The sequence below is a fragment of the Trichechus manatus genome, unplaced genomic scaffold (genome assembly GCF_000243295.1).
Source record: "Trichechus manatus latirostris isolate Lorelei unplaced genomic scaffold, TriManLat1.0 scaffold00068, whole genome shotgun sequence".
Lineage (NCBI taxonomy): Eukaryota > Metazoa > Chordata > Mammalia > Sirenia > Trichechidae > Trichechus > Trichechus manatus.
In genome coordinates, this window is record NW_004444004.1 from 3,892,914 (window position 1) to 3,904,300 (window position 11,387).

The 11,387-nt window shown below is 41.2% G+C and overlaps 1 protein-coding gene across 1 annotated transcript in view; it reads right to left on the minus strand.

The window, feature by feature from the left end:
• The window catches only part of AMMECR1 (AMMECR nuclear protein 1), a 129,942-nt gene extending 118,565 nt beyond the window's left edge, over positions 1-11,377 (minus strand). The window contains exon 1 of the mRNA XM_004379769.2: positions 10,809-11,377. Within this exon, the coding sequence (XP_004379826.1) occupies positions 10,809-11,281 (473 nt within the window). The 5' untranslated portion in view covers positions 11,282-11,377. The remainder of the gene's footprint in view (positions 1-10,808) is intronic.
• Positions 11,378-11,387: the final 10 nt, after the last annotated feature.

Consider the following 11,387-nt stretch of genomic DNA (forward strand, 5'->3'; position numbering starts at 1 on the left):
ATGTATAAGATTAAAGATGAACTAATTAACCAAAAATGGTTGATACTCCAGTTATCTGTGAGAACATAATTTGTAAATTAGGTTGGCCCTAGAAGGTCCTGTTAAGAGAAGGTAGAGACAAGGTACAGAAGAAATAAATATGCTCAATAGAATGCCTTCCTATGACTGCATTCCGCGGCCAATCAAACTGTAGCAGAGTCTATCCCTTAGTATTATCTGCTCCATAATCTTTGTTGTGGAGACTAACCATGAGCAAGCTATACAGAAAAAAGCTCATACATCTAAGTCCCAAATAAAAACAAACCCACTGCTGTCGAGTTGATATAAGTTGGAATATATCTAAATAGAGGCTATTAATACCTAAATAAACCAGTTGTCATGGAGCTGATTCTGACTCGCGGTGGTCCCATGTATGTCCGAATAGAACTGTGTTCCACAGGGTTTTCAATGGCTGATTTTTTCGGAAGTAAATCTGAAACACCTCTGGGTGGACTTGACCCTCCAACCTTTCAGTTAGCAGTTGAGTGTATTAACCATTTGCACCACCCAGGGACTCCAATACCTAAACGCACAGACCTAAAAATAAGATATATCTGAATACCTGATGATTCATAACCATGTTCATAGACAAGCCAAGAAAAAAAAGAAAGGATAATGAATAGAGAGTGACTACATTTATGCTATTTGGAGGACACTAAAGTCACTTGTCCCATAGCATCCAAACTTACCCAGAGAACTCATTCTGATGACACTATACGAATGGTTTTCAATGTGGGCTTTTAGAAGTATTCAGAGGGCCCGCATGTAGGTCTTTTTATATAATTAAACTTCATGCCATGTATTTGTTTCTGATATGAATAATTATTTCTAACATGAGCTCCATGGCCACTGGTTCTAAAGGAGGAACACCTAGGTTTGTATGATGTAAAACATGCCTCTTGGAGCAGTCCTACTCCAGACCATGCACTCAGTCTCCCTTTTCTGCCCTGAATCCAGGCTTCACCTCGCTTGACTATAATCTCATTTTTCTCCCTCCCCGATTCCCATGTGCCCTCTATTACTGCCTCTAGTCCTGAATGACTCTTTCTCCACATAGCCAATGCTTTCAATGTGGCAGTGTGGAAGAGCAGATTTCTGTAAAACAACTTGCCAGGCAGGGCAGTATTTAGAAGAGTTTGTAGAGTAAAACACATCTCAAACCACATATCACCTCATTAGTACCAGAGAAACAGAAGCAGTATTATTCCCATTTGTTCTGGTGAGGATTTTTTGCACTGACCAAGTAGAAGAGTGTGGAATAGGTGGATCCGTGAACTGAACACAAAATTTTGACCACTGACTGTCCCGCACCCGGAGCCTGCTGGCGCAGTGGTTAAGCGTTCAGCTGCTAACCAAAAGGTCAGCAGTTTGAATCCACTAGCCGCTCCTTGGAAACCCTATGGGGCAGTTCTACTCTGTCCCATAGGGTCGCTATGAGTCAGAACTGACTTGACGGCAATGGGTTTGGTTTGGGTTTGCCCCGCACCTACTCCTAAAATAAAAGAGCTATTCCATCTAATCAAGTACCTGGCCTAACCAGTGGCAAGTTTTGGGTTTGCTTGTTTTTGTTTTAATGCAGAAGAAGCCTTGGCAAGTGTAATTTTTCTGTTTGATTTTTATCATGGGGACTTCATGAAATGTGTTGAGAGCAGTACTATATAGCATGGGAAAAGGCCAGAAGACTTCATGGGATTCTTCTTTAGTGAACAAATCACCAGCATCATCTTCCACTTACCATATGTATTTTTTAAGGATGTAAAAAAGCACCTACCTCCGAATCATTTACCTCACCCTTGTTTGAAATCAACATACAAAGGGCATTTGTTTTACTGCAATGAATTAAGTACTGAGGCCCATGTTTTATAGTTATATATAAGTTATCTGCAGCCAAAACCACCTATACCTAACCCTGTGGTTGGTAGGCTACTCCGACAAATAATGATGTCACAGAAGAAGAAATACTCTAATGTAACTAGGACATAAGCATTTCTTTAGGGGTTGCCTAATTGGGCAGACGCAGTGCTGTCAGACCCCTAAGCTGATACCACTAAAATCAATTTTCATGGATTCCATTTTATGAGAATGACTCAAAGATCCACTAACACCTGAAGCAAAGCAGAGAATCTGGTGTTACCACCTTGCAGCAATCCAAGATCCCAACAGAAGATATGTTACTAGAATTGTGTGTGAAATGCTTACAGGTCACATTGGAAGTATATGGAATGGCAAGGCGAGCTATACAGGCTGTTAAGTCAGTCTCACTACTTTCCATTACTAGACTGCTGGTCAGCATCTTCTGGCAGGATATTGCATAATACAGTCAACTGTGCTCTCCCAGCATTGCATGTGGCTTTGGGTCACAGTGAGGATTATCTGTAAAATGAAACAGGGGAAAGGCAACAATCATCAAGACCATCACAGACCTTATTGAAAGCATTAATATTAGTAGGCCTGGACTTGAGTAGAATTATTCACATTTGCCCATCCACTGAAAATTGCAAAGATCATAACGCAACATGGTGATCCTGTCAATTGATAACATCTATCCTTCACTGTCCAGCAAAGCTGCAAAATAGATCCAGCTTGATCAATCTATTTTACTTTCTAAGTTTGAGGACACAGAACCTAGAGCCTAGTACCAGACAGCACTTCTAGTCCTTTAATTCATGTTCAGACACTACAAGTGCCTGAGATGGACCTCCACAAGGCTCTATTTTGCTGAAGGCTGTGCTAAGATACACACATAAGGAAATATAGCAATTGCTGACTGCTTTACAAATTACTAAGCCTGAAGACTGCAAAAATGTATAAAGCTACACTAGGAAATCCAACATTCTGCCAGGTATTTTTACTAGCAATACAAAGCTGAAAACTATCACTGATCTCCACCCATCTGAGCAGTTCAAAGTCACAACTGGGGTTGAGGGGAGGCTGGAGTGATCCCAAGAGACCAACCAAAAAATGTCACGGTAGCTCTGTCACTGTATCTGTCTGTGGTTCTGCTAATTCAAAAAGAAAAGACATTTGATAACTGCCAACACCTGAAACTACACATATTAAGAAATCATTTCACCTGCCCAACTACTTGTTTCTTCCCATTTCCTCCCCTCTGTTTTTTAATGACACTACTGTCTTCCTGGTTCCCCAAGCTTACAAATTCTGAATCATGTTCAAAGCCTCTCTCCCTTTCACTTCGTCCGACAATGGACATTTAGTAGGTTCTCTTTTTCAGCAATGTCTCTTTACTCACGTGCAACCACCTAATTTCAGGTTCTCATCCAAAAGCTATCCCAGCTATCTTTATACTTGATCCAAATTCTATAAACCAATATGTCTTCTCCTCCTTTCTCCCAAATTAGATACAGTTGGGACTAAGTGAAGAGGGGGAGGGGAGGGTTCTTATGCTTGTGATCAAATTTCATAGCCATTCCAACAGAGAGCTGTTTAACAAACTTCTCCTGAGCACAAGAATAGCTAGGCACAGAGCCAAGAAAAGAAGAGGCAATGATGGAAGCCAAAAAACAGGTGAGCTGCAATCTTTCCACTCCTACACAAAACCTGGCCCTGGAGTGCAAGTCCCTGCATATGCTGATAACTTCTTCCAATTCTTGATTTTGCAACATTCCTGTATTTGTAAACTCTGCCCCTGGAGTGGCTTTCCCACTTTTCCAATGCGAGTTTTCCTACAGCCCTCATAACCTTAAGCCTAGTTGGGTCTTCCCCCACCTTGAGACTCCACTCCTTGTGGTTCATCTTACACTCTAGAGTACTCTCCTGCAAATACCGTTCTCTTCCTAATACAAGAAACTATAATCAGATCCAACATCTCTTATTCAGCATTCCCAGAGGGTTCCCAACACAAAAGGCTACTTTTAATTTCCTTGACGTTTTATGATCTTAGAGACCAGAGTAAGGGGAGTGGTGTGAAGAATGCTGAGAGTGCAAGTTGCTGACTGAAGACAGCTGCTGGGAATCCCCAAGTTCTGTGGCAAGGGGTGTGGTGGTGACAGCAACCGGTTTGAGAACAACCAAGTAAGAATTCAAGATCTATTGGTCATACAGAGTCTTCACCAATAATCTCTGCACATTTTCCATTTAGACACTTGGCTCAAAAGTTATCCCCTCCCAAAAGCCTTCTTCCTGACTACTCCTTTATTCCATGTGATTTTTGTACTTTAGTATTTTATCTGTATCTTACTAATCTACAAACAAGTATATACTGCTTTGTAAGTATTTCAAGCCACTTTTATATTTGTATTGTTTCTTGAACAAGATTGTAAGTTCTGTGCGGATAAGACTATTTCTTTTATTTCTCTGGTTTCCAACCATGGAGCTCAGCACAGTGTGTATAATAAAAATTAACAGTAGCTTCCCTCCCTCCCCTCAGTGGCATATAATTTCCACTCAGCTGTTCAACACTAACATTTTTAAGGTTGAGCAAGTTCGAAAGTATGATACATTAAGAGCTGTAGAAAATACACCCACACTTGACACAAAAGATGCCACTTATAGTTGGACCAAACATAAAATGTGCTCCACCCAACCAACTATACTATTACACCATACTTCTTCCATTGGGCTCTTTTCTTTATGCTACGTAAGCTTGGGGCTCATTTTTGCTCTTAGTAACACAGCAACTACAGCAGCTCAACTCTAAATAAGTTTACTGTTGGGAATCTACTCTTCCCACCTACACAACCACTGCCTTCCCACACTGTCTCCAGTGTCCTGTGAGCAACTGCCTAATTACTGAATGTGGAAAGACAGCTTACACATTGAAGGTCCATTCTTGGTAGCCCCTTGCTTTTACTGCTGGTCCCCACTTACTTAGCTTAATTGATTCAGAACAGTATCAAAAAGAGACATTATTACACAAGTTCCAAAAAAGAGACTATTTAAGAAAATTTAAATGTAAAAGCCCTGGTCATTGTGCTGCTTTAAAACAGGCAAGCATGTGTGACATAAGAGAACAGAATAACGCCTATTGAAATCTGGAAAACTCAGGAACTTTGACTAATCTCATGACACAAGTTTCAGTGTTTCACACACATATTCTTAAAAAGTAAAATTATCTATAAATGGGAAGTGCAACTGACTTTAAAAACATATAACACATTGCAGTAAAAGGTTATAGTGTTTATAACACAAATACAGTTTCAAAAATCGTAGTTTTTAAAAGACAACAATGTGAATGTTTGTATGTTTCTGAAAAACATATATTAGAAAACCAACTCATGCATGGGTTAACCGAGCATTTTTTCACATTTTCACTAGTGGTCTTTCTTCCCATTGGACTGAGGGATCCCAGCAGATTCCTTCTTGGCTGCCACCCACTATGGGACCTGAATGCAGCACAAACACAATTCATAAGCAAGAAAAAATATGGGCTAAATTACCACTCCCTTTAGCCATATGGAAGAGAAAGGAAAATAAGCACTGAGTTTCTCTTTTTGACTAAATATACTTTGCCCTACATACACCTTTATGCATGGATATAAAAATAATTTTGTAATTTATATTTCTACACCCTTCCATTTCAGTCACTGACAGTTTTTACAGCATAAATGACAACTGGGACGTGCCTGCCTTCTTTGCCATCACTAAGATAGGACACTAGATTGCCTTCCAGTGGAAATAAACATTGTTGAAAAACGACCCATATATAATACCTTTAAAACGGCTCAACATTTTTCAGTTTTTTTTTTTAAAGTAAAACTATACATTGGAGCCCTCGTAGCACAGTGGTTAAAGCACTCGGCTGCCAACCAAAATGTCAATGGTTCGAACCCGCCAGCCGCTCCACAGGAGAAAGATGTGGCAGTCTATGCCCGTAAAGATTTACAGCCTTAGAAACACTACGGGGCAGTTCTATTCTGTCCTATTGGGTCGCTATAAGTTAGAATTGACTACATGGCTCTGGGTAAAACTATACATTATGGCCAGAGAATGGAAATCAGTACCTTTCTATTAGGGTGAATAAGGAAATCTGTAATGGCCTAGTAGCACCATCTGCAATAGACAGATATACCTTCTGGCTATTCTAATCAGTCTTCATCAAAAAAGACATAGTAGAAATCTAATAGTTTGTGTTTCAAATGCTGATTTAATATCACTTTGACCTGAGCTGCATTATCAAACCATCTTTTTTACTAACATGCAGTAAGATTGTTACTGGTCTGGTGAAACAAAGTGCCCATCTCATCGCCCTAGCACAACCCAAGTCCTCCCAAGCACACTGAAAAATAGTAATTTGACTACTGTGGCAAGACAAGAATGAGTTAACTGTTCAAACACCTGATCTGAGTCTCTCAAAATCTGCAAGTCCAGGAGTGAATTTTTAAAAATACTTTTTATTAATCTCAATGGAAAAACCACACTTACTGATGTTTAAGTATCTTATATGTGTTTATGCTCAGTACAAAATGTAGTATTACATTAACTTCAAAGGTGGTAAGATGATTAAAATAAAAAGTTCATGGGACGAGGCACCCCACACAGCACTGAAGATATGAGACTGAACAATCCCAGTGCCTTAGCAGGATCCTTTTATATTTATTTGTTAATAAGGGAAATTTCTTAAAATGCAATCCAGCAAGCATAAGTCTAAGTAATGCTTTTAAAATCTTATCGCAACATGTTATTTAGTGAACTAATCATAAAAGCGTTTTTTATGGTAAAAGAAGGGGGCTTTACTTATGAAAATCAATACAACTCACTTTAATATGTCATCTTTGTTTTGTTTTTAACACCTAAAATGTGTCCCTCGCAATTAACAACTTCTGAAAAAGGACCTAAAATCATACGTAAGGTTGCCAAAAGTCACTCCCGTCCCTGTACTTGGAGTAAAACCATCCCAAGAACCTCAGACTTTTATGCTCTTGCCAGCAGTCAATCTCCCTGGTGCTAAGTTAGAGAAAACATGATAAAGGATAGTGACATAGAAGCAGCAAGTTTTATACTGGAAGCTGACAGTGAAAACTGCCATTTCCTTACAGCGGCTCAAGTACTTAATCAAGTCTTCACTACTCTCTGCCCAGTGCTTCTGAATACGTGGTCCTAGGAACTGTAGCATCAGCATCACCAAGGAACTTGTTAGAAATGTAAATTCACAGCCCCACCCCAGCCTGACTGAATCAGAAACTCTGGGAATGGGGCCCAGCAATTTGTGTTTTAACAAGCACTACAGGAGATTATGATAACTAAAGTTTGAGAATCAGTGCTCCCCAAACTTTAATGTGCATAAGAATTACCTGGGGGGAGCTTGTTAAAATGCAGATTCTAATTCAGCAGCTCTGAGGTGGGGCCTCTGAAAGCCTACATTTCTGACAAGTTTCCAGGTGAAGTTTTCTGCAGACCACACTGCAATTGTTTTCCAAACTGGTTGTTTACCAAAATTACCTATGGTGCTCATAAAATACGGATGCCAAAGTCCCATCACACACCAAATTCATCAGGATCTCAGGAGAAAGGCCTAACGAATATAAACTGTGATTCTCAACCTCAGCTGCACATTAAAATCACTGGGAAACTTTTAATAATCCTGATGCCCTGGCCCAATTTAATCAGAATCTCTGATGGCGGGACCCAGGCATATGTATTTTTAATAACTCTCCAGTGACTCCAATGTGCAGTTAAGGTTGAGAACCACTGCTCTAGAGTTTAATTGGCTCAACACCTGGCATAGGTGCTCCCTTTATAGTAACAGTTTCGTATAAAATGGCTATCTTAGCTCCCTCGAATATAAATGCAAGAGCTCTGGCTCTGGTTATTAAAGTGCACCTAAAGTTATGTTTTTAGCATGTCTTGAACGTTATATCTGTGGGCAAAAGAGCCTGTACAACTGAGACCAAGGCCTTAGCAATGCATTCCTAACTTTCAACACAAAAGTTAACTGTCTTCCATTAGACAAGTTTCCACCTTCCTCCATAGCTCTAGCTATTGCTACCTCTCTGCAGTAGGGTAAGGGCTCCAAAAGACAGAAGTAACAGCAAAGAATTTTTACCCACGCAGCCTGGTCATATTTCGACCTCCCCTCCAAAACCTGAAATAAATAGATTGACTGATATTGCTAATAACCTTTCAGAGTGGAAGGGTAACTTATGAATCTAGAACTCCTAAACCTGAAAAAGGCACATTTCACCAATTGCAGACATTCTGACAGAAAGATCTTAGAAAGGGATGAAATGGTGTGCTTTTATACCTGAGAACTGTCAAAAGCACATCTTCTGGAGAGAGACAGGACTTGAAACACTGTTGCTCATTACATGATACATGTCTATTTATGTTTTGTGGCACACTGCATAAAGACACTCTAATAAGTACACAATACTATTAAATATTTAAAATAGAAAGAAAAACATGTGGTGGATTACTAAGACACTGTCAAATGATGAGTTAATTCACTGCCATAATCAAACATCACTTCTAAGAATTTTCCCTGAAATTTCCACAGTGCACTCAAAAATGGCTTTAAGACAAATGAAAATAAAACTTCTTTCAACTGCAGTTCTCTTCTCACTTAAGTGAACTTTCATTCTCTCCCTTAGTCATGTTCAGTGTCTACTCTAAATTAGCTGTTTTATAGAATACATGACACATTCAAGGCCTGCTGGATGATAATAATTATTATTCTTCTACCACCATTTCAACGTATCTACAGTGGTCAAAAGTGTGTCTTATTTATCTGTTTAATTCCAGTTAAATACATGAAAAAGAAATCCAGTGGCTAGGGTGTTGGAAAAGAAACAATACCTAAATACATGTGCAAAATAGCCACTGTTAAATAACATTTTCAAAAGCATTTTCTGTATGAACTGGTCAAGCTCGCTTTTCCTTTTAAAATTCTTGTTATATTCATTCAGTTAACCCAAACTCACTTTAAAATGTGTGAAAATAGCACCTCCTGAAAGCGTGTTCTCATATGCTTTGGAGCAATGGAGCGTGAATACTAAAACAGCCTTTGCCAAACTCATGTAACAGCTCAAGAACTAAACGGGAGTGAATTTTTGCAGTCCCATGACTTTGTAGAGCCAACCTAAGTATCATCCCAGAACTGGTTTTAATGCATCATAGGAATCTAAGAGAAGGCAGAAAAGTCACAAATAAGTGACTCAAGCTAATAAATATTTAATAGATTTTTACATGGCAGTCTTTTCAAAATAAATTTTACTTCTGGAGAACCACAAAATAAATTGGCTAACTAAAGGTATGGACTTAATATTTAAGCTCCTAAAGTGAGAACTATGAAATTTATAAAGATACTGAATTTATCTGACAAACCTGTATGCCCTTTCATATATATATCTCATGAACCAATGCCCAAAGATAAATCATGTCGAAAGAAAATGCGTAGACCACAGAGGAGTCATACAAGATTAAATACATTTTAAATTATCAAAGCCAAAGAAAACAAACGATACGAATTTACAATTTCCAGGACACTTTATTGCAATTTCCACTTTACATATTAAAGTAATATTTTTAGACTAGACAGAAGTGTTTATATGTATGCAGTAGTAGTCCAATCCCCTAATCTCACAAAATGAAAGAAGCAGTTTAAAAAGAACATCAATTCAGGTATTTATGGTATGGGGGACAAGGGACACTTGTCTTAGCTAGGAAAAGGGCTGATGCTTTTCAGTACGAGGTTCACTGCAATTTTTCTCTATTATTTTTCTTGTGGATGCTAAGTCCTCATAATAAAAACAATCGCTCTCTTTCTCATCCTGCCCTTACTTGCTCTTTACATTCTGTCTAGCATTTAACTCAAAAAGTCAGTTTACACTCAGTTTACACATTAAAAAAAAAAAAACCATATGCCCCACCTCCTACACATCCAAATGGACAGGGATTAGAATTAACCTGGCTTTTAGCTGTAACCGTGCTATTTTAAACAATTTCAATCACATACATGAAGGGTAAAATAATTAAAAGTACAAAATCAAAGGAAACCATAAAAATTCCTACACATTCACTGTTGGGAATGTTAAAATAGTTCTCAAATAGTCGAGCATAACACAGATTTCTTCAAAGTGCAGTCGACACAAAAGCGAATGCACGCTTAATGTACAAACTGACAGTGCCTCTATGGGGACAGCTCTCACTTTGAATGAGCTATTTCTCAGACGGTGGAATTAAAAAAAAAAAGTCGCACTCTTCAAACGTGAGAGCCGGCGGTGCGCTTCACTAGAAACACATTTTAATGAGTAGGCTCGGATAAAAATAGGTAGTACGGGAAAAGTGTGTTTTAAAAAATCTCCCCTCTCCATTGGCAGAGATGGGCAACCTTCTTGCAAGCTCCGGAGCTAAGTTCCATCACTAGCAGAACAGAAGTTGGATAGTTGCTATTTTTCACCCTGCAATGGGATAGTAGCTCTCCACGCGCAAGGTACGCGGGGCGGGAATCCTGGCGGGGCTTTCACAAGGGGTCATGGAAACCAAAGTGAGGTGAGGTCAACACCTTGAGTCATCCAGATCGCCAAGACTAGGGCGGGGGGTGGCGAAGGAGAGAGGAAAAGGGTCAAAAACTCCTCGAAGTTATGGCAAAGAGAAAGCAAACCCCTCTGGGAGCCAATGGGCCATCCCTTGCAGCAGCACCCCTCTCCAAGCGCGGAGTGTTTCCCTCAGAGGGCAGAAAGCGCGGGGTGCCCTTCGGGCGAGTGGCTCCGGGGACCGGGCAGCCGCGGGCGGGGAGGAGACTCGCACTTTGCCTCAACTCTCAGCCCCATCCCAAGCGCAAGAGAGAGGGCGGCGGAGGGCACGGTACTCACTAGGGCTCGTTGGTGAACCGGGGGGTCCGGGGCTGCTGGTATCCGTACAGGTGACAGTAGAGCACATCGAAGCAAAAGCAGCACATCTCCGCTGACACCACCATCTTCCGGGAACCGGGCAATAAGGACGAGGCGGCGGACGAAGAGCAGGGTGAGGAAGAGGTGGCGGTGGCCGGAGTAGAAAGTAGGGTCCCCACTCCGCAGCTCGGAGGTGGCGACAGGGAAATCCCCCCGCCGCCGCCGCCGCAGCCCTGAGGGGGAGAGAGGGTACAGCCGCTGCCGCTACCTCCTCCGGTCAGCCCTCCCAGCCCGTTGAGCCGCGGACCGGCGCCTCCTAGTCCCAGCTCCCCTGCTCGGCACTGGCTCTCTCCGCTGCAGTGGGAGGAGGAGGAGGCGCCACCACCGCCACCCGAGCCGGAGGGGGGCGAACTGGACAGTTTCTGCTTCTTCACCCCGCAGCAACCCGCCGCCATCTTGGAACAATCTCCCCCACGCAGCGCTTCCGACCCATAAGTGAGGCGAGCTGGCGGCGGGGGCGAGCACGCTGCGGCCCGGCCGCCGGGGGCGCGCCGAGAACTG